We start from the raw sequence: 23,859 nt of genomic DNA on the forward strand, positions 1-23,859 counted from the left end.
CAGTTTGATAATTTGAATACAATATACAGTTTGATGTAAGTAAAACTTCAGTAAATGATCAACATCAGTTTTAGAAAAATATAATCAAAACTCACATTACTGTTAATAAAAGGATAAATTGAAAAAAAAATATATGCATAATACATAATGCATGCTTTTTCATTTCTTACCACACTTAGCAAGTTAACCTAAAATTCAGCAAGTAAAAGAAATTGCAATGCAGTGGACTGCAATTATTTTGCAAGAGAAAACAATTATCTCTATAGTTGGTTTTATAGAAACACATTAATTTCTTTTGAAGAAAACTAAGATTACATAATTGGCAACAGTGATTTAAAGAACTTAGGTTAATCTTTGGATTATGGTAACTTGGTGATTTTTTGGCGAATATTTGGCGACCAACCCTGCTAGTTTTTGTTCGGATGCCATTTTGTTTTCACAAAGTAAAGGCAAGTTTTTTTTTTTTTTTTTTTTCCTTCAACATTTTTTTTCCAACAATCTGCTAGCCGAATTACGCTTATGCTAGAACTTTTATGGAACAAAAGTGCTTAATCATGACGAACATTAGGTGCGACATTGGAAGAAAGTGCAGAATCGCAAACTGCTTGCCGCGTTTTTAAGAATTGCACATACATGGTATCCATGTACACGTCGACCTATTTTCACTTAAAAAAACATCCCAGAATTTCACAAAAATGGCATTGCGCACACTCTTGACTTTATCCATGTACACTGCTAAAGTCCTAGCTAGTCACCTTTATCGCCTTACCAAAATGTCGCCAAACTACCTGTTACCATATTCCAAATATTAGCCAGAACTCATTATGACAGCAAGTTTTACCATTTTATTATAACAAGGACTTCGTTTTATAAATACTTCAACAAAAAATTGAATTTTTATCCCAATTTAAAAATTACTAATTACAGACATAAAAAATAATCATATTCCAAGATTAATTTATAAAAGTTCCTTTAACTGCCACAATAAAAAGATGATTTATTTTTTATTTATTTATTTATTTATCTTTTAAGCTGTAGCTTGATTTTCAAATTCCTTTTCCTTCTAAATGCTCTAGTAATAAAAATCTATCTTGTACAGTAATACAATGGTTCTCAAAATGGATCTGGAGAACTAACAACTATTTAAGGATATCCCATGTACTTTTTAAAATATTACTAAAATTATTCAAGATTAATGAATTTGAATTTTGGACATTTCTTTTTAATTACAACAATTATACGTATCAAATATAATTTTTTCGGGTTTTCATCTGCAGAGAACCCGTTGGCGCTTCGGGAAAGAACCCTTTAGCGCCGTTGCAGTTTTACTCGCCACGATGAGCCGAGCCGTAAGCGTGATATTTTGTAAACGTGGTTTTTAATGATGTAAATTCAAGTTAGCAGACAATGGTAGTAAAAATTCACAGATAATAAGTATGTAGATGTAAAACTAACAGGTTAAACGTGATATATGAAAATAAATTTGTATTAAATTCAAGTTAGCACAGAAAACAATGTATTAAACATAACGGGAAGTAAAAATTCATTTAAAAAATAACAATTAGTATTCTTATACTTACATTTACAATATACTTATATGTATTTTCTCTAATTCATATAAAATACTAATATTTCTATTACAAGTGTCTTTTTTCACTATTAAGTACTCTGCCTGTTGATTGATGTATTTTGGTAAGAGCCATGCCCATGTAATAAATTAATGAATGCATGACCTTTAATATATCCATTTTACATAGTTTTAAGTTTTTTTTTTCCCAAGTTCCTTGCATACAGCTTAAAGCATTTTACGTTGAAACAAATACCTATCCTTTTTCATAATATATTTCACAATACAAATAACCTTCAACAGTAATCAAATTTTCTTCAGTAGAATTTTTAATAAAACTAGAACTTTATACATTTTAAAATTATTATAGGGGTTGGAAACCTCATGGTTCTGCCTGCTTACAGCTGTCAATAATTAAGAACATGACGTGAACAGCCATGTTACAAATTAGCATTCACCCCTCCCGCCATAATTTCTTCCTTTGATCCCGAACTGATGACCCGAGAACCGGCATCTTTCGACGAAAACTTCTTTAATTATGCGAAAATATTTCTATCTATTCTTTCTTAAAAAATTCAGAAAAAATAATAATAAATAAGAGAAAAATAATATAAATCTCCAAATGCGAACAACGACAACCTTCACATAAGCGAATAGGATGAATTAGCTAGGTTACCAGGTTTGAACTATTATCGCCAAAGTTGGCGATGTTTACATTTACCGGGTTCTCTGCGGAAGTGCTTCCATTTTTTCTGCTTTCAGAAATTTCTCTTTACAAATTTAAACCTAGAACCAAACTTATACATAGAAGAGAGTTTGCCCTCCCCTTCCTCTTTTTTAACGAAGTATGCAATTTTGTTAGATTAAAAACAATTCTATTTTCAATTGATGACCCTGGCTGTCAAAATCTTTGTTTTGCTAAACAGCAGTAAAAAACTGCTAGGTTAGAAACATGACTAATCTTAATCTGAGAGAACTTAGGTTACAAGTATTTTGTCTTAAAGGGATTTCCTCTAAGCAATGAAAGCAACATTTGTTACCAGTCTGTTTGCTAAAATAATTATTTTTATCCACCAATTGTTGTTCCTATGGAAATTCTTATTTAGCTGCTGCTTGCTTAATACAGAGGAACTTCGAGATACGAGGAAAGTATGAGCGAAAAATTTGTCTCTAAATATGAGCACTGATTCAAGTAACGAGCAATAAGCCAGGCTGTTGGTATGCATGGCACGTATCGGGATCCAGCTCAAATCGAGGAATCCCCTCATCAGATCATTTGGTGTCCTTCGATATACGTGTTTGTGCGCTTGTGAGTTAACTGTTTTTTACATTTAACATGAAAATAATTATTCACTATGCCTCACAAGAAGGTTGTTGCCTTAGGTACTGCTGCAAAGAAAAAGAAGAAAGCCATGGTCGTTAAAACTAAGAACAAAATCACAGATTAACATGAGCATCTTTTTTTTTTTTTTTTTTTTTTTAGAAGAAAATGATTAAGAGAATCACGCAAAAGGAGAAATCTTTGCCTGGCTCACAAGCCAATGAAAGATAATTTTATTCTCTTGTTTTGCATCAATGCAAGTGGAGATTGTAAAATAAAGCCGTCTACCACTCAGAAAATCTATGAGTTTTTAAGAGGGGGGAGGTGCAGGAAAACCAACTGAATGTGATCTGGCGGGCCAACAGCAAAGCCTGGGTAACATGGCAATTTTATTAGCAAAGAGGTCAATGAAGTTTTTGGTCCCTCAATGAAGAAACACCTTCACGAAAATAAGTTGTAACTCGAGGCTTTGCTCTTCCTTGATAATGCTCCTACACCTCCTCCAGGGCTTGAAGATAATTTGCTGGAGAAATTTCAATTCATAAAAGTCAAGTTTCTTCCTCACAATTCCACTTCACTTCTCCAGTCACTAGACCAGCAAGTTATTTCCAACTTTAAGAAGCTAAGCTGTACACAAAGGCCTTGTTTCAAAGGTGTTTTGAAGTGACCAAATATACAAGATTGACCCTCAGAGAATTTTGGAAGGATCACTTCAGCATCCTAAATTGTTTAAACATCACTGATAAGGCTAAGAAGTCTCAGTGAGGACCCTGGATTCAGCATGGAAAAAAATTGTGGCCTCAGAGTATTCCTGACTTAGATTTGACCTGTTTTGTTTTGATCCTTAACCTGAGGACAACACAATGAAGCTAGTAGAAGAAATTGTATCTCTGGGGAAAAGTATGGGTCTGGATGTGAATGGTGCTGATCCAGATGAGCTAGTGGAGGAGCACAGTGAAGAAATTACAATGGACGAACTTAAAGAACTTCACAGGAGCAGCAGCAAGAGGTGGTAGAAGAGCTTCCGTTAGGGAAGGAGGGAACAGGAAATGCGGCCCTCTCTTCCAGTAAAATTAAAGAAGTGTTGGCAAAGTGGAGACACGTGAAAAACTTTCTTTGAAGAAAATCATCCTAATAAAGCAGTTTGTAAGCACACCATGAACTTGTGTAATGACAATGTAGTATCGCATTTTAGAAGTATTTTAAAAAGGAGACATACGCAAGTATTATTAGATAAGTTTTTGGTAAAGCAACCTGCAACTAAAAGAAAGTCAAATGATTCTAGCCCAGAACCTGCTTCTGTTGGGGTCAAATTCTCAAGAAGAGAGCCTTCCTGAATCACAGGGGAACTCTTCTTCCCACAATAATCTGTTTCGTCTTCCCCACATCCCTATAGCCAATCAGGACTCTTTATAAAGGTAAACTATGGTTATATTATTTACCAGTGTTATTTATCAGGAAAATTGATTTTTATGTTGATATTTTTGGAGGTGAGGAATGGATTAAATGGATTTCCATTATTTTCAATGGAGAAGTTGTTTCTAGATATGAGAAATTTGCAATACAAGCTCAATGCTGGTACAAATTAAATTCGTATCTCAATGTTCCACTGTAGTACAATTTTCTCCGCTCAAAGCTTATCATTTGAAATGGACTGCTGGTTTGAACAAGATATATTAAAACATTTATGTGCAAAAAATCTGCATTCAAATTTTTCATTGATGCCTTTTATTTATCACGTAGATGATAATGAAAATGATATAGAAAAAAAGAACTGCTTCGTTTGAAGGAGGCAAAATATCATCTTACTGGCATGATTAAAATAAAAACTCATATTTGCAAAAAAGGGGGAGAAAAAGACATTGTGAAGAACTATACTGATTTTGAATTTGTTAATACTGATGATTATCCACAGCAAGTCAATTACCACATTTTTTTTTTTTTTTTTTTTTTTTTTTTTTTTTTTCCCCCTAATAGCTCTGTGACTGGCTCATCTGCTAAACTGAAGCTCCATTTGGAAACCATTTTTCAAGACTTCAAAGACTGTATATCATTTTTAATTATCATACAAACATGACAAACTTTAAAAAGTTGAAAAAAGTCATTTCTCAGATAGCTCATGAAGTAATAAATGCTCTATAAACCATCAAGCTTAAAATTTTGCTTCTTTTATATGCTTCCATTCTGAGGAATCCAAAATGTCTTAGGACCTGCAGTATTACTTGCTTTACCATTTTCATATATAGGCTATCTGAAAAGTTTCCAACCTAACAAAGAAAACAGATATTTTTCCTTCCAAAATTAGCTTTATTTTCAACATAATCACCTTGTAAGTCTATAGATTTCTTTCAGCAATGCTCCAATCCTTTTAACTTATCCAAGCAATATGTGGAATCTTTGTCTGCAAAGTAGTTATTAATGAAGTTCATGACCCCTTCATTTGATGAAAATCTTTATCCTCTGAGTGCTTCTTTTAGCTTGGAAGGAAAAATGTCACCTTGTGCCAGGTCTGGCAATTAGGGCGGGTGGTCAAACAGTTCCAACTGTAATTCATGGATTTTCGCCACTGCAACCACTGAGGTGTGAGATGAAGCATTGCCTTGGTGAAACAAATTACAAAATTTTTCATTACAAATTTTTTTCTTTTGCAAATGTGGCCATTTTTCTGCAATTGCTTGAATTATTAGCTTAAATTATTGCTTAAATTATTTATATCTAGCTTTTATTTATTTATTTATTTATTTATTTTCCTTCTTGTATTTACCAAATATTTCAGCAACACTTAAAAAATGAAGTTGGTATTTAAAAAAAAACTGTTAGCAACTCCTTATAAAAACAATTTAATACACTAATCAAATTATTCAACAAAAAACTGCTGATTTTGTGATTCTGTGGTACAATAGTATAAAAACGTTACTTTTAAAATTCTGTGTTATCACATATACTAAATTCATAGTTACTATTGCTATTATAACAAGAGTCTTTTTCAAAAAAATTAATTATTCAACTTTTCATTAATTAAAAAATTAATTTTTCAACCTTTCATTAATTAAAAAAGTATAACAACAGATAGAAATAAGTGGTTTAATTCCATGCCTGCAATTGAGTTTTTTTAAGGGAAGCCATTATCAGTCAAAGAATAAAAGAATAAAACTTACCCAAATAAAGGTACCAATGACAAAATAGTAAATATCATTGTTCCAAGTCTGGTTAACCACAGTAAGGTGTCAATTTTCTTTTCAAGCATATAATCCTAAAAAATGATAACATAATATTTATAAAGACCCAATGATAAATTTGTACTATTCATATTCTTCATAATCAAAACAAAGATAAGCATTACAAAAATGAGGAAAAAAAATTAAAAAACAAAAAATAAACCAAACCTCAGATAAATCATTAGCTTTACTTAAAAAATTAAGGCAGTTTGTGAAAAGGCAGTAACACTCTCCTCCTTTCTAATTCTTTTGGTATAAATTTTTATAGCTTTACAAAAATCAATAATTTCGTAACTTGTAGTATATAGGTCACTGTGAAACTTTTGAGATACGTGCAGATAAGTGGCCAAAAAAAAGTAATAATTGTTAGATTTGAAGCTATTAACTATTTTAGCCTAGCAGACATTCTTTTATTCGCCAATCGCAAGTAGTCTAGCGTAGAATAAATTTTAGACAGAAGAAAAATTGAGTTGATGCAAGAATATTATTGCACTATGATTTTCTAAGATTTTAAAGCGAGATTAAATCAAGAATACATTTAATATCTAAAATTAGCCTACAGAAATGAAGGTCCATCTGATGCTACAGTACTCAGATGATTTACAGAATTTCACAGAGATCATTCTCTTCGGGAAGAACAACACATAGGAAGGCTGTTCTCAGCAGTAATCCTGAATAATGTACCTGTCATACAGAAAATATTAATTGATGATAATCACTGCATCTATTAAATGATGCAGAAGGAACGTAACATTTGATCCACTGTCATACATAAAATTATTCATGAAGAACTGCACATGAAAAAACTAGTTTGCATTGGGTTCACCATAATTTAACTGAACACCAAAAAGAGAAGCGTGTCAGAAATGGTTTAAAAAAAAAACTTAAATTATTTAAAGAGGGTGGCTACTGCATTACTTCTAAAACTGTAATTGGTGATGAAACGTACATACCATTTTTTGATGTTCCAACACATCAAGAAAGTATAGGAAGACAACATGCCATAAAAAAAGTAATGTACGCCCTTTTTCTTCAAAGGTGCAGGACTGGTCTAAGCCATCAAGCTGGAAGGACAGACCACAGTCACAGCTAACTGGTACACCAATAAGTGTCTACCAGAAACTCTTCAAGAAGTGAATGTTAGAGGATTCATGCTCCATCATGACAATGTATCTTCTCATTTAGCAAGATTGGCAGTTGAGCTTGTTGGACAAAAATACATCAAAGTGCTAGAATATCCAGCCTATTTATTTGATCTAGCTATGTGTGACTTTTAGCTATTTTTATTTTAAGAAAGATCTTACATGGATGATGTTTTCATTCTGAAGATGAGATTGATGAGGCTATAAATACATTTTCTTTCCTGGTTTCCAAGAAATGAATGGCTTGAGGCATTCAATCTTCCAAAAATTCACCTATAGAAGTGCATTGATGCTGGAGATGACTACTTTGAACACTCCTAAAATTTTGTACGTAATATAACTTTAAAAACCTATGTGTTTCTTGAAAATTTCAGAATAATCCTCTTATAATCCCTAATATGCCAGATTCAAGCATTATATTTTTGTACAATTACCTTTTTCTTCTAACATATGTTGACAAAATTAATAACAATAATAAATAAATTCTAACATATTCTAACATATGTTGACAAATTTAACATTTTATTATTTGCCCTTTTGTTAGACTAATATTTTTTTTTATTTTATCCCCCCTTTAAAAAAATATTTAGTCAACTCTTGATTAATTGGGGGTGGATTAATTGGGACTTGTCTAAAAATAGATTAGGTTTTTTTCACTATAGAATAATGTAAAAATGATTATCTCACATCATGCAACAAAGCAATATTTCTACGGATGATGCACAAAGGAGAACAAAATGTCTGAGAAAATATCAATAATAGCAGATTATGTCCCAGGATTTAGGAATTGTTTTTATCCACAACAGTATGCAATTTAAGAATATCATTTGGAACATATAAAAACTGTTAAATCACCAATTAAAAGTAAATAAAGAATACAGCTATTAATTTTCCTTTTCCCATTGAATCTTATTGAAAGACAAGAATATACAAAAAAAAATTTTTTTTTTTTTTTTTTTTTCATTTAGAAATGTGTTTTCCTTGTTTTGATTGCTGATTTAATATACATAAGCAAATGAACTCAATCTTCAAATTAAACTGCTTAAAAACAACCAAACTGTTAATGGTATCCTCTGTTAATTATAAAATACACTGTTGGCCATTAAAATTGCAACACCAGGAAGGAATAATCTGACAAGCGTCAAAATCATACGAAAGGAAGAAGAGGTTGGGATATGCAACTGATTAGTATTTCAGCACATTTAGACAAAGCAGGAGGGAGAAATGACATCTGAAACACTGCATAAAAGAAAAGTTGTGTAGTGGATTTCTCATTTGGAAAGCGCTCTGTAAGGTCGGAGTTTGATCAGAATATCATGTTATCCCTCGAATAATTAAAAGAAATGCTTATCAGCAAGTGTTGGAATTCGACAGAGCCAGGATCGTTGCCTATCGAAAGTGTGGATTATTGTTCCATGGTATGGCCCATCGCACTGGTTGACATAAAATTACTGTCATGCGAATATGAAATCAATGGGTTGCTGAGGGTCATACTGAACAACATGCAGGATCTCAACACCCTCCCATGAATAATGCCCGTGAGGACAGATATATCGTGAGGTCAGCCCTGCAAAAGCGTACAACTACATCATGGACCATTAGTCAGGAAATAGGCATATTTGCAGTACGTCCAGTATCTGCTCATACTGTGCGTCTACGTTTGCACGGTGACCGTCACTTCGGTGTCTCTTGACAATGCAGCATAGAGAGAGATGACAACTCTGGTGCGCCGAACAACAAAAAGTGGATACAGGAGTGGCACAACTTCATCTTTTCAGATGAGTCCCGGTTCTGTATGAGGTATTCTGATGGCCGTATTCGTATCTGGAGGCTTCGAGGAGACACCACATCGCCTGCTTGCATTTGATATCGGCTTAAAGGCCCTGCACCTGGTGTGATGGTTTGGGCAGCCATTGGATACACAACACACACATCTCTGGTTCGCATTGACAGTAATTTGAACGCAGATCGGTACATTTCTGACATCTTACATCCCGTAGTTGCACCCTATCTTTGAGGCCTGCCAAACACCATCTTCCAACAAGATCATGCATGACCACATGTTGCACATCGAGCTCTGATCTTTGTTGATACACAAGGTATTTGATTGCTGCCCTGGCTCGCACGGTCTCCAGATCTGTCCCCTTGAAAACATCTGGTCATGGGTTGCTGAGAGACTGGCTCGCCACCCCTCTCCAGCTAATACCGTTGATGAAGTGTGGCATAAGACTTGAAGCAGCATGGAATGAGTAATCCGTTTCTGTCCTCCAAGCCGTGTCCGACTCCATGCCTAACCGGGTAAGGGCCATTTTAGCTGCCAGGGGTGGCTGTTGGTCCTACTAATTTCGCTTTCCTGTTGTTGCGCCTGCGCGCGCATTTCATTACTAGCGTCGGCACATGCGTCTTGAGCTCTTGGAGTTTGTGACATGAGATTGTGAGCTAAGAGCATGTGAGAGAATTCGTGGCTTCGAGTGGTATGTAAATTATATGTAAATTATGTAAATTAATGAGAATAAAAGTGAGATATAATACAGTCCATTGTTCCTGAGTTTATTGAATTATAGCCTGTGCAAAACACCTGTAAAGCCCTAAACTGCTTACAAATTTAATCATTTTGTCTTCATGCCTTACTCTTTTTATGTACAATAAATATCTTTTTGGTATGTGCTTTCTTTCATGGGTTGCAATTTTAATGGCCAGAAGCGTAGTTTATTCCTATTTGATATGGTCCTCCCCACCCCCCACTTCTGTTTGATTAACCATGACTCTGCCCCCAGTATTATCCTAATTAATCAGAAGTCTACTCTATATAGACTCAGTAAAGGAATCACTAAATACTATATAAAAATTTTTCGTTAATACACATCATACTGTACACATAATATGAAATATATTTAAATGCAATGCTGCAAATGTTCAAACTGTTTAAATTATGCTCTTTTTGATAATTCTAAATATTCAATTATATAATTAAATATATAAAAATATATAATTAGATATGTAAATGAGATTACAAAAAATTACAAAATCGTATTTCTCTCAAATTTACAAAAATATTAAATTCACAAAACATATTTTATGTAAATAAAAATTTGATGACACAGGTTAATATAGGTTGCTGTTTTACCAATCAAACCCCAACACCCATGTACCTTTTCATTAACTCAATTTAGCTACAATGTAGTTTTATTACTGTTCTTGGAAAGCCTGAATTTTTTTTGAACACCTAGTATTAGTTCAACGTTAAATCCAAACTTCTTTATGCATTAAGAATGAAATACCAGCTAATTTTTAACACTAGGTAGTCAGATATAGTAGAATAAGTTAATAGGGTTAGTCTATATTTTAGGGTGCACCTTGGATTATTGCCAACTTATTGTTTCATTTATGGTAACCTGAGTAGTTGAATGTTATGGCTCAACTGTTTGGAAACAGACTTAAGAATTTTAGAAATAACCAACTGGATGTCCATGGCCAGAAATAGAACAGCTTGGAATTCAATCCTGAGGAAGACAAGGGCCCATCCTGAGCTGTCTGGCCAGACAAAGGCATCTAAAAATGGAATACATCAATCTCAGTCCGTAGGGAGAAAATCACTTTTATGACACACCTGCTCTTTCTTGATTTCTAGATTTTGAAAGGACAAAAAAAATTCTCAAAAAAAAAGTTGTCATAGGTCTGGATATTGGATGTCCGGATTTCAGACTTTGTACCGAACATGTAAGCACGCTCAAAAGCAGCTATCTGCTTGCTTGAAAGTGCAATATATATTCTAATACTACGGAAAATTATAAAAACTAATTGTAACAACCCTAAAAGGTAAAATCCTAGTATACGGTGCAGCCTTGGCATTAGTTTTAAAATTATCACCAACACCAAAATGACCCGTTTAACTACTCATCGTATATGTCCCGTTTACTGCTCATCATAAAATTGCCAAATCCCTTGTGCACCTGATACTAGAATTAAACCCCCTAAAATATAATAGATCAAGTCTCAAAAATATAATACTAAGGAACATTAAATACAAATTATTTCAGGACAACTGAAACAGATTGATCAAGTGATTCATAATTTTATACACTTACAATAGCTACTTGAAGGCCATGAGGTGGTGGTGGTGGTGGTGGTGGATTCGACTGACTGCGATCTTCTTCACTCATTGCTGCTGCTGACTTTTAAATTTCTGAAATTAAATAAGAATGCAGAGTCAAATGAGAAGAATTTTATACCTAGCTGCCTCAATAAACAACTTAACTGCACAAACATAATGCACTCATTAAGCTGCGTTAGATTATGTAATAAATAAGTTTTATGTAAAATGGAAAACTTGAAAAAGAATTTGTATACATAAAGAACTGAAAAATTCAAATTTGACTTAGTTTCCCATAAACTAAAAAACCTTTTATTCATATTTACAATTATTAAAAATTTAAAAACATGAAAAATTATATAAAAAGCAAAAAACTTATATAACTAACTGCCAATTTTTTTGGAAAATACCACACTGCAAATAATTACTTCCTCTGTAATTTAAACATATATATAGATATAGATATATAATCACAGATGTAACGGGATAAAAAATGATCTGAAGCAGGAAATTGAACATTAAGAAAAGAATATTTTGGAAAAAAGTGATAAAACATTTATGCTCTACTTTGCTTATATTGTATCTATTAAATAAAGAGTAATATTGTAGCTACTGGTTATAAGATGAAAAATGCAGTCATACTAACGATCCTTGCAAAATAATTTATGCACAGAGCTTAACATGTACGATGACCGCAATTTTTTTTTTTATTATTATTATTATTAGTTTACAATGTTACAAAGGACAGGAAAATATTCTTTTAATTCAATATTTACTTCATACGACTTAAACGTCGAATGAATATAAAAGTAGTTATACGTTGAGTTGTTTAAGGAACACTTATAATGCGTTCTACTTCCGCTCCACCAAATAATGCATTAAAATACGTCTTAGATCATAATATAGAAAATAAAATACCTTATATAATATAACTCCGCAGGAATTAAACTTCCATTCAATAAATATTCGTTTAATTTACAATTTTGCTCTTCTGTTAAATATCATGTCAATAAGTTTGCTACAAGCTGTGTTACATAATATTTTCGTTTATTTAGGAAACGTCAGGAACTTGCGAAGGAGAGATATTTGATTATTTTTTACATTTCGGTATTATTATTTAGTACTTTTGTTCTAGTTACTGCAGGGAAAACAATTTTTCTGCAAATTTCTAATTGTTTATCCAGTTAAGATATGGCTGGGTCTGCATTAAGACGTCTTATGGCGGAATACAAACAACTAACTTTAAATCCTCCTGAAGGTATAATTGCTGGTCCTGTCAATGAAGAAAATTTTTTTGAATGGGAAGCTTTAATCACCGGCCCTGAAGGGACTTGTTTCGAAGGAGGCGTATTTCCTGCAAAATTAATATTCCCTTCTGATTACCCTCTTAGTCCTCCCAAAATGCAATTTAGCTGTGAAATGTTTCATCCTAATATATACCCTGATGGCCGAGTGTGCATTTCAATTCTTCATGCACCAGGTGATGACCCCATGGGTTATGAATCTTCGGCGGAAAGGTGGAGTCCAGTGCAAAGTGTTGAAAAAATTCTTTTATCTGTTGTGTCCATGTTAGCAGAGCCGAACGATGAAAGTGGAGCAAATGTTGATGCCGCTAAAATGTGGCGAGAAGATAGAGAACAATTTAATAGAATAGCAGATCGCTTGGTTCGTAAATCTCTAGGCTTAACTAGTTAAATTGCTTCACCTCTTTTTCAATTCTGTAAATTTAAGAGACATTCCTCCACAGTTCACATATATATGTAAATAAATTTATTGATATTAAATTAAGAGTATGTTTCAAATATGATATAAATTGTTATCTTTGAAAAGATTTTATTTTCCTTTAAAAGTAATAAAATTTGTATTTTTCATCTATACAACAAAATAAAAATTCTTGGCTATTTCTTCTGTTTCTGGTCGTGTTAGAAATATCTATTTTTTATCCTAAAAAGTTTCGTTATAACTTGCTGTTATATCTGTCAAATTTCATTTAAATGTACTAGTGTAGTATATTGATAATTAAAGTTCTATTTTATGTAATGGTCGTAAGAGTTTTCATGTGAGTAACTTTTTTAACATGTTGATTGCAGTCAGTGCATTATTCTTTTTGTGGAGAAGTAGCGATTTCATAATGAGACATGACATAATACTTTGGTTAATCTTCGGATTATGGTAACTTGGCGATTTTTTGGCGACCAACCCTGCTACAGCAACCTGATAGAATTGGCCACTGCTTGCCGCGTTTTTAAGAATTGCACATACACGGTATCCATGTACACGTCAACCTATTTTCACTTTAGAAAAATCCCAGAATCTCACAATAATTGGCATTGCGCACACTCTTGATTTTATCCATGTACACTGCTAAAGTCCTAGCTAGTAACCTTTATCGCCTTACCAAAATGTCGCTAAACTACCTGTTACCATATTCCAAAGATTAGCCCTTTGTTTGACACTTTATTTTTTTGCATATTATGTCATAAACTTTGTATGGATTTCGTGTAGTGCTAAGCAGTTTTGAAAAAAAATTGAGAATCAGTTAGGAGTGTTATCAAATGGCTTTTCTCATTTTATTAAGAATGGAGTGTTTGTAGATCTTTTTATTTTCTTAAATTACTTTCTTCTTTCGTCTTTTCTTTATTTACATTTACTGTCTTCTTTTAATGTATACTGATTAAATATCAGTAACCTTTAAACATTCATAGATTATCATTTATTAGAATAATAATCTGTGAATTTGTGACAATTATTACTGGTAAAGCATCATAAGAAACAACATTTATCATCATATATTTACTGGAGTTATTTTGCATATATTTACTTCAAATAAGTAGTTACAACATTACTTATTTGCAGTAGTTTATAATATCAGGTTTTCCTTTTAGATTTTAGTGTCAGTAATGTTAAGTGTATATTTTTCACTCTTTAGATTTTCTTTCAAAAAAAAAGTAATTCTAATAAGTTAATAAATAAAATAATTTATTTAGCATTAAAAAAAATGTGTACAGTTAGCATTGTTATTTGAGCAGTCTTTTCTGATCTTATTTTTTCCATATTATGAAGCCAGGTTTCTAAGTAAGTTTCTAGGTAAGTAAGTAAAGCTTGTGTATCTTTGAAATTTGTAGATTACTGGAAATATTGAACTAAATTTTCTGATACCACACCTCAATGGGAAGAATCATGCAATCATACTTTTTTCTAATAATAGCTGGAGTAATCAAATTCTGTGTTATTTTACTGTTGATGAATTTTTATTCATTTAACTATTTAAATATTATTGCCAATGTTTTTCAAATCTTATCGGTTTGCAGACAGTATTTTAATTGATTAAAAAAATTTGACATCATACAGTATTATTTCAGTTATTTTTAAAGAAACTATTTTTTCTTCTGTTTAAAACCTCTTTATGTATGAGAGATTGATCTATATTTATTTATTATTAAAAGTTAGTTGTATTTAGCCATCCCCCTTTATTTTGAAAATAATAAGTTCTTTTATTTAACCAAAATAAAATTCAATTCAAATCCATTCTTTTTTTTTTTTTTTTTTTAACCTCATTATTGTTGGTAGTGTTCAGTTAGAACCTAGGTAAAACTTCATCATTGACAATTTAAGAAAAATGGAATCTTTCTCTGCACATAATAAATTTGGCTTTATACTCTTATATGCGCCCTAAGATCACCAAATGTGGCGATATGTGCTCTGCACTGGTTTTTGGCACGATTCCATGCTGTGGGATGGTTTGATGGACGATGCTGTTTGTATCGCAACCCTTTTGACGTTGTTACTTAACTCTTTTGCTGCAGTGTCGTGTGTATTTTGAAATGGCCTATGTTGCAATGATAGATGTGTTGGGAAGGTTTCAGTCACGTATTTTAGATTGTGTGAAAAATAAATTTAGTATTAAAAGTACAATGTTGGAGCTGTTAACAAGTCTTTTATTCACGGGTGTGTTTATGAGGATTGAAGTGTATTTTTGGAATTTCTGTGGTACTTTCAAAACGGAGTGCGAAATGCGGAGCTGCTATGAGAACTCGGACGAAGAGGGGCGTTTCTGATAGTTCTTGTGTGGATTTGCAGTCAAATGTTTGCTGGTAAAGTATGTGGCTGTCAGTGGATTTTAAGATTCCAACGATACACTTATTCCAACGGTCTTCTAAATTATGGATCCCTTGACTGTAGTGGTTTTTCGGCAGCTCTGCAAAATATCCCTCCACGGCAGCTATTACCTCTTCTTTTAAAGAAAATCGTTTTCTACGGAGATATTGTTTGAGGTGTGGGAACAGCCAGAAGTCGGAGAGACCTAAATCTGGCAAATAGGCTGTATGTTGCAACAATTTGTACTTCAATTCAGTTATTTTAGCAATGCTTTTTTGAGCTGTGTGCGCAGGTGCGTTATCTTGGTGGAAAATGATTTTCTTCTTCTGTAATCCGAGTCTTCTTTCACGAATTTTTTTGTCTAATTGATTCAAAAGGTTACAATAATAATCCGAATTAATTGTTTTGCCAGTTTGAAGGTAATCTATAAACAAAATTCCTTTCGCATCCCAAAAAACTGATGCTAACACCTTCTTGGCTGATTTTTGCACACGAACTCGCTTCGGCGCCGAAGAGCCGGCTTCACACCACTCCTTAGCCTCCTGTTTTGATTCAGGATCATGATGGTAGACCCAAGTCTCCTCCATTGGGATAAATCGACGGATAAAGTCGCTTTTATTCTTCTTAAAACGCTCCAAATGTTGCTGGCAAAGTCGCATCCGAATGTGCTTTTCCTCCATCGTTAGAATGGGCACCCATTTTGCACAGAGTTTCTTGAAACCCAAATTAACACTCAAAATATTGCTCACTGTGCCCAATGAAATGCCTAAAGCCTCTGTTAAATCTCTTTCAGTCAATCGACGGTCTTCCAATACCATATCTTGTATTTTTCCGATGATTTCCAGTGTTGATGCAGTTTTTGGACATCCCTCTCGCGGATCGTCTTCAAGGTTGGTACGACCACTTTTGAATAAACTAGCCCACTTGCAAACTATTGTTTTTGAAGGAGCAGATTCATCCAACACATTCACCATTTCGGTATGAATTTCCATTGCCTTTAAACCTTTCTTTACAAAGAATTTGATAACTGCACGTTGCTCAATTTTATCCATACCTGAAAAAAGGCACAACACGTTAGATATAGAGGGCGGTTAAACAATGAATAAATTAACAGATGGAAATGAAACTTTTGACGTGTTCCTAAGAAAGAACAAATAAGAAAATGGCATCGAAGTTTTAGGTCTAATATTGATGAATAGATGACGCTCCGCGAACTTATTGAACAACCTTATATTTTTACTTAAAAAACATCAGAGAATAATGCAAACTCTGCATTGTGCCCTCCTTTGATGGTGTCCATGTACACATTGATCTGTTTTCACTTTTAAAAAAATCAGGAGAATGATGACGTCATATATTGTTAAAACAAAGTTACTGTTTTTGTCTTGTCTTTATTACATGGAACCACGGTTGCCAGAGCCTACTCCAAAGAGAGGTTGGACTTCTATTTTCCACTCCCAATTTTGAGGAACAGCACCCTATGGGTCTCCCACCCCTCTTCCCTTCCACCAATCCATATGAGAGGACTTTCGGCTCACTGCATATTTAAAGTGCCACCATGCCGCACCAACACTGTACATTACAAACATCCATGTCTTCTTTGGGATTCGAACCTGGGCCCTTAGTAGGCTAACAAAGTTACTCATCACCAAAATTAAACAAAATTTGTAGCCAATTGAAGCTCGATAAACTGCATTTTAAATCACACATTGAAATAACATAAAAGGAAATACATATTAGGAGGATAAGGAAATACATATACGTACTACGAAAAAGAAATATCGACTTACCACATTTAGAAATTTCTTTGTCTTCAATCTGTGACATATAAAATTCCTTAACTGCATCCAAAAACTTTCTAAAATTATCTAAACTAGAATATGCATACTAACTTCACCGCATAAATTCACAAAAATAAGAGTAAAAAATATCCTCTGTTGTGCCGGACTGTTGGTAGCATTTCTTGCATGAACCTTTCTTACGACAAAGCCATATGAATGATCTTTACATTTGACCATATGCATTTCCTTCATACACTTATAATGACTACTAAATAAACCTTTCATTTACACACCAGTCAGTTAATGCCTTTTTTCCCTTTTGTTCCAAATCGTTTGGAAGCTTCAAATTAGTCCATGACATACAGCCATTTTACGTTGTACAGCACAAAAAAAAAAAAAAAAAAAAACTTTTTAACTGGCATCCAACACAGAAATAAGCCCTTACAAATATTTTCCCATCAGTCGAATTCACTTCAATCACATCATAATAGGGTTTCCATAACATTCAACTACTCAGGTCACCATAAGTGAAACAACAATTTAGCAATAATCCAAGGAGCATTCTAAATTACAGACTAACCTACGATCTTTTTCTTTTAACCTGGTCATTAATACTGCACTAATTAACTAGGTAAGATTAGTATTTAACCAAGATGATTCAATGTTATCAAGAAAGGCAGATGTATTCCTTTTTATAGCTATCTAGATATTTATTGATTTTTATTCAAAGCCCTCTATCCATATTTGCATTATCAGTGTTATTCATTTCAAATACTTTTGGCTCGAGAATTTAGTAAAAAATAGCACTGCATAAGTATTTTGAACATTTAAATTCACTAAATGGTGCCAGATTCTATAACCATCTGCAAGATTTTGATTCCCATTAGAGATATAATCATACACTACCCGATATTGAAAATACAACACCGAGAAGGAGTGGCCTGAAATTTCAGAGTACATGCTAGTTTTGCAAATGATGTGAAATGCACAGCTCTCTAGAGCACATTGAAGAAGATATTAGGGAAGGAACCTGCAGAATGTTCAATTTTCATGCTTTTATTTCTGCTAGAGAAACCATCATAGAAAATTTGTTCTTGTCTCAGAGGAGGTGTGTAATAGCAGAGAGTGGCAGGCCATCGTCAATGGTGGCAATTCTACCAGGCAGACGATTTTATGAGGGGCATGGTGATCAGACTAAAAAGGGCAGCTGGGTCCATATGGCAAATCTCAGCTGACACACACATGGACACGTACGTCCACAGTAGACCAGCTGTGGTGACGATGGTTAGAACCAGGAATTGTAACAAGTTCAAGGGTGCCGGTGCAGCCAGAGTGACATTAGCGCATGTTGATCAATGCATCTGCTGACAAGGGGTGGCGTACCCACAAGCCACTTCTACCCCCAATCTGCAGCATGTTCAAGACACCCTGGATGTCCCATATCAACCAGATTTATTTGCTGCCAACTAATGGCTAGTGACCTGCACTCATGGCATCTGTTAAGAAGAATGCCATTGACCCCACATCATAGACATGAATGTTTGCAATGGTGCCGGGCTTGAGCGATGTGGACGACAAAATGGTGGTGTTCTCAAATGAGTCACGCTTCTCTTTCTCCAATGATAGTCACCATGTATGAGTGTGGCATCAATGTGGTGACAGGTCTAATCCGGCAGCAATTGTGTAACACCCTGCTGCGCGACAATACATCATCATGGTTTAGGCATAATTTCATATGACACCTCTAGTTCGTCTTCAGTGCATTATGATGGCCTGACCATACTTGGATGAAGTGCTGTGGCTGGTGACATTCCTCTACCTTCATGGAGTGCCCAAGGCCCTTAATCAGCAGGATAATGCCCACCCACACACTGCTCATGTCAGCCAATGTGCTCTGCCAGGTGTACAGATGCTTCCCTGGCCACTGTTCTCTCCTGATCTCTCACCAATTGAACACATTTGGGATGTGATTGTAAGCCATCTGCAGACCCTGCCATTGTTGCATTCAGAAGATAAGCTGTAGCAAATGACAGGTAATGGGTTGGTAGGGAATGGAGAGCCGTTCCTCTGGACGCTAGCCATAGTCTCATTGACTCTGTACCTAAATGTGTTGCTTTGTGTATCGCCATCCATGGTGGTCCTACACCCTACTGAGCTGACAGTGTTCTCGCTCTGTATTATGCATATCATTTTTAAAATAAAGTTCACTTATTGTCCGTTGCTGTCTCCCTGTTTGCCGAGTTTCATCACTTTCTGGCCACTTCTTGGTGTTGCATCTTCATAGTGTGGATCTGGAAAATTACAAATTGGCAGCTAGTCACAACTTAATTTAACAATTAAATAATTGCCCAAAAATATGTTGTTATATTGCAATGTATATTGTCATTATAAATGTTAGTACCATTTATAAATCTTTCAAGACGGCCTTAAAAAAAAGAAAACACATATTCAAAATTTTAGATTAAGAATGTAATATACATATTTTAGCTGTAAAGTTTTAATTAAACTCTAAGACAAGTATTATAAAATTTACTTTTATCTTTCAGTTATTTAAAATATTATTTATTTTAAAAAAATTAAAGAATTGTATTTTTGAAATCTTTAGAATTTAATACTATAAAATGAGAATAACATATTGTTATTCCAGCTGCTTATCTTGAGCATATCTGCCAGCTTTTTAAAATATCTTTTAATTTATACAAAAACTATTGTAATTTTACGGTTTTATGCAGAAAATCGATTTTTTAATAATCTTCCCAAAAGCTTTAAAAATTGTGTAACGTAAACAACTTCTCCTCAGATCTACTTTTATACAGCATACTCTTGCTGATATTTAAATTACAGTTTAAATTTATCCTCCATGTTGAATCAAAATCCAGTTCTCTTTTTGGAGTGTATATTTTTTTCTTTGTAAGTTTTGACAATTTTGAGAACAATTTTCTGAAAAACATTTGATGAGTTTCATGGTATTTTTTTAACAAATATAACTAATTTTGATGATATTAAAATAATGATAATGTATTAAAATTACTTTTTTGGAAGGAAAATATTAATTTAAACATTTTTATTTACTGTATCCTATTTTAGAATGTCTTTACCTTTCATTTTGGGGATTTTTGATTATCTGAAATTTAAACTAGATAATAAAGATTTTAAACTTTTGAGCATTATGCGTTTGGCCCTGAAATTTCAAAGCTCCCCAAAACATCTTGAATATGTAGTATTTTTATCATAGTTTCAAAATGACCTTCTCATTTTATACTTTAGACATTTTCCTACCAATATACATCCAATTCAAAATCGCACATGCTGGGCTAGCAGAAATTTTTCTGTATAACGGAATGGGAAAATCATCCTTCTGTACATAATTTTACATCTCTAACTCTTAGAGGGTTAAAACGCAATTTCCAAATTACTTTTGAGTAAAGGAAAAAAAGAGGTTAAATGTGTTTATTTAATTTTCGTTTTTTTTTTTTTTTTTTTTTTTTTTTTAAGACTGCTTTTCTTCCTAATTTCTTTTATTCGTATGCTTTTTTTCGGGGGGGGGGACTATTGTTTTTGTTTTGCGATTTTACGTTGGTTCACTATAAATGTCCGTTTCACTTTTCAAACTGTTGTCACCAAATGTTACAGTCCTGCATTACATTTGAAGAAATTAAATAATGAAAAATCTGCATAAATGTATGTATATTTCTCGCATTGTGATAAAACAACGGTGCATAGAGCCGTCCAATTTTGAATGACGTAATCCTACTGCGAATATGGGCATTTAAAAGCCCAAATTTGAAATTTAGAATTTGTTTTATTATCGATTTCATATTTTGTAAAACTTTAACAAATTTTTTATTAACAAACTCGAGGATTTCAAAGCGAGCAATGGCAACATTGTACAGAAAATCATTTTTATCCGTGCGCGCGCGACTCTGTACCGGAAATTCTAAAGATATGCTCATTTTAAAATTATTTTGCGACATTGCTGTTGAACTGAGTTTTATGGTTTAAGTGCAAAGAACGTAGTATTTAATAAATAAAGGTAACGCACAAAACGTTGAAAAAAACGCCCATTTGGATGTAATTTAAAATCTGAAACATTTCTGATTTTTTTCCCCTGTAAAATTCACTTTCTCTTTTTTTCCCCATTTAATTTCTCTCGTTAATCGTAGCAAGCATACTTGAATAAATAATGTATTCTTCCAGGAAGATTTTAACACAGATATAATATTGTTACGAAATGTACAGGCGCGGTAAAATGGCTTCCCTGCAAAGCAATTTTAGGGTTGCCATAAAATAGCAGGGAAGGCAAGATTGCCATATTTGGCGAGATATCGCCCAATTGGCGATATGCCATGGACAGATGGAGAAAGAACCTTCTGCAACGAATTCTTACCGGTTTAGCCCAGAATATTCTCGAACACAAGCCGAAAGCTATGTAAACCCTGCTGATCCGCAGTCAGTCATTGAGCGAGTGTCTCGAAGTCTAGCATCGAGTGTATCGAGAGAGTCTTAGTGTTCCACGAATTAGTGCATCGTCGAGTTTTGTCTTAGACTGTGCTGAGTTGAGAGCTATACTCTTTTGTTTCGTCGAGTGCATCGCGAGTTGTAGCGTGGAGAGTCTCGAGAGTACGTGGAGTTCCGAGAACGACCAAGCAGACACGGGAGCTGTATTCTCGTACTTTGCAGTGAAGCTGTCTCTACCGGTATAGCCTGATAGTGTGAAGGCTGTGTCGCTGAACGTGTCAGCGTGTTTATAACAGTTCGACGACTGTAAAAGTGATTTTTGAGCTATCTGATTAATATTGGTAAATAAAGTGGGCTTCGATACTTCATCAAGTGTCGTCGTTATTCACTCCAAATATACGAACCCCGTACGAACGTGAAGGAAGAAAGTAAAGCAACAATATATATATATGTGTGTGTGTGATGTACCAGCTTCTGTCCGGAATAAATAGATTGGTGAAGAATCATAGACGTAGTCGAACCTCAAAATATCAGACGATAAGTTTAAAAAACAGGATCCATTTATTATTATTCAGGAGAAATAGCAGTTACAAAAATCAGATCTCCGAAGTAAATAAAAAAGAACTACTAATAACTTTTTGTATGAAGTTTACTGCATCGTTACATTAAAGAAAAGACCCCGATATTCCTTTGCGAGTCCTTTTATAGCCTCTGGAAAGGCGGAGCTTCCAAGAAATGACGTCAGCCATTCCAGTTCGTTTTAAAAATCTCCAAAACATTCTATAACTGTACGTATAGAAAAGGCGGGAAAAACAACTTGACTACGGGGCTGTGAATTTAATTCCGCGTACTTTCAAATAAAAGACCGTCGCCATTAAAAATAAAAAGAATTTTATGTGTATTTTTGACTATGGAATTTGATTATTACATATATATATATATTCTTAATGCAAGTATGTTTTTATGGTCCATTTGATTTGAATTAAGGCAAATAACAGTCCAGTTGAAATGTTTTTGCCAAATGACAATGGAATGAAGCTTTTCTTGTCAGCCAGATTTGAGTCTTCATCAGGTCTGAAGTATCCTGTATCGTAAATCCCACTGTACAAATTCTGTGCCGAGATACTGAGGCTTTCTGTGCCGTAAATCCCACTGTACAAATTCTAAATGCTACTGGAGGGAGGGAGAAAAAACGACATTTAGAGGAATTGTTTGAGGTGTGAAATGAAAGATTAGTTTACAAAAAGGGCAAAATGACGTAACCAAATTTATACACCATATATGTAAAATATTTTACTGATAACATGTATAGTAATGCATTTCGCAGAGATGAAATGGTGCATCACTGTACATTTCACAGTCTATATACCAGTTGTATTTTGAAAATGAATGAATAATTATCAGAAGGCTGGCATTACTTCTTAATTCCTAAAGTATTAGTACATGCTTATATAAGTTTATATTTTAAGCATCTTAAATAAAAGAAACCTTTTATAGGAGGGGAAACAATTAAAGATGTGATTATCAAATAAAATAATCTTAATTAACGCAAATAATTATAAATATTTTAATTTGTTTCATAAAATTTCATGATCACTTTATAATAAACTTAAGTTTAAAACTTTACTAAATTTTGTTTTTGATATAATCGCCATCTGAGAGTCACTTTTCCTTGTAAAGGAGAAGTACTCGCATTTATATTATAATGGAGCACATTGATTTCTAAGGTAACAATATTTCATTGGTAAATTTACACCAGATCATATTACGTTACCGAGCAGTTAATCGTAGATCTAGAGATTTAAATCCACAATCCAGGGAAAATTCTGAGCAGTCAAAAGTAATCGAGAAATGTGATCTAGATTATTTACTTGAATTTCTACAAAATGAAGTAGAATCGGAAGAGCGAATATCTCTAGCTTTCCAAAAATTTGATCAAAAGAAGCGAAGAAAATCTGACAACAAATGCAGTGTTAAAATACCTATTGAAAATAAAATCAGGAGTACTAAATTGAAGTTTGGCAATCCATTGCCTGTGCATAGAACTTGAAAACTGTTTACATCAGCCCAGGGGCAAAAATTGTGCATATTTTATTAAAATCCTCATAATTCTTGAGATTGTATAAATGCAAAAAATATACCTCTAAAAGAGAGAGAAGCTATTGTTGGGAAATCGCGTTG

At 33.6% G+C, this 23,859-nt stretch overlaps 2 protein-coding genes across 5 annotated transcripts in view; one reads left to right on the forward strand and one right to left on the reverse strand.

The window, feature by feature from the left end:
* Kr-h2 (transmembrane protein 33-containing Krueppel homolog 2) overlaps positions 1-12,164 on the reverse strand; it is a 40,777-nt gene extending 28,613 nt beyond the window's left edge. The window contains exons 1-3 of one of the 4 annotated variants that reach the window (XM_035373534.2): positions 11,955-12,164; positions 11,337-11,434; positions 6,047-6,141 (exon numbers count right to left, since the gene is read on the reverse strand). In XM_035373534.2, coding sequence (XP_035229425.1) covers positions 6,047-6,141; positions 11,337-11,411 — 170 coding nt within the window. In that variant the 5' untranslated portion in view covers positions 11,412-11,434; positions 11,955-12,164. Of the gene's footprint in view, positions 1-6,046; positions 6,142-11,336; positions 11,435-11,908; positions 11,928-11,954 lie in introns of those variants that run through there. The other 3 variants (XM_035373532.2, XM_035373533.2, XM_035373535.2) reach the window with 3 other exon arrangements.
* A 208-nt stretch (positions 12,165-12,372) lies between these two features.
* On the forward strand, positions 12,373-13,245 carry Ubc7 (ubiquitin conjugating enzyme 7). The gene has a single exon (XM_035373538.2). The coding sequence runs from the start codon at positions 12,533-12,535 to the stop codon at positions 13,034-13,036; it is 504 nt and encodes a 167-aa protein (XP_035229429.1). The 5' UTR covers positions 12,373-12,532; the 3' UTR covers positions 13,037-13,245.
* The last annotated feature ends 10,614 nt before the right edge of the window (positions 13,246-23,859 follow it).

The sequence above is a fragment of the Stegodyphus dumicola genome, chromosome 10, assembly GCF_044657685.1.
Source record: "Stegodyphus dumicola isolate Sdum_Otavi_A_Nest chromosome 10, ASM4465768v1".
Taxonomy (NCBI): Eukaryota; Metazoa; Arthropoda; class Arachnida; order Araneae; family Eresidae; genus Stegodyphus; species Stegodyphus dumicola.

What these genes read in the sequence shown, in the direction of transcription:
- Ubc7 (XM_035373538.2), top strand. Translation starts at nt 12,533, where the DNA reads ATGGCTGGGTCTGCATTAAGACGTCTTATGGCGGAATACAAACAACTA.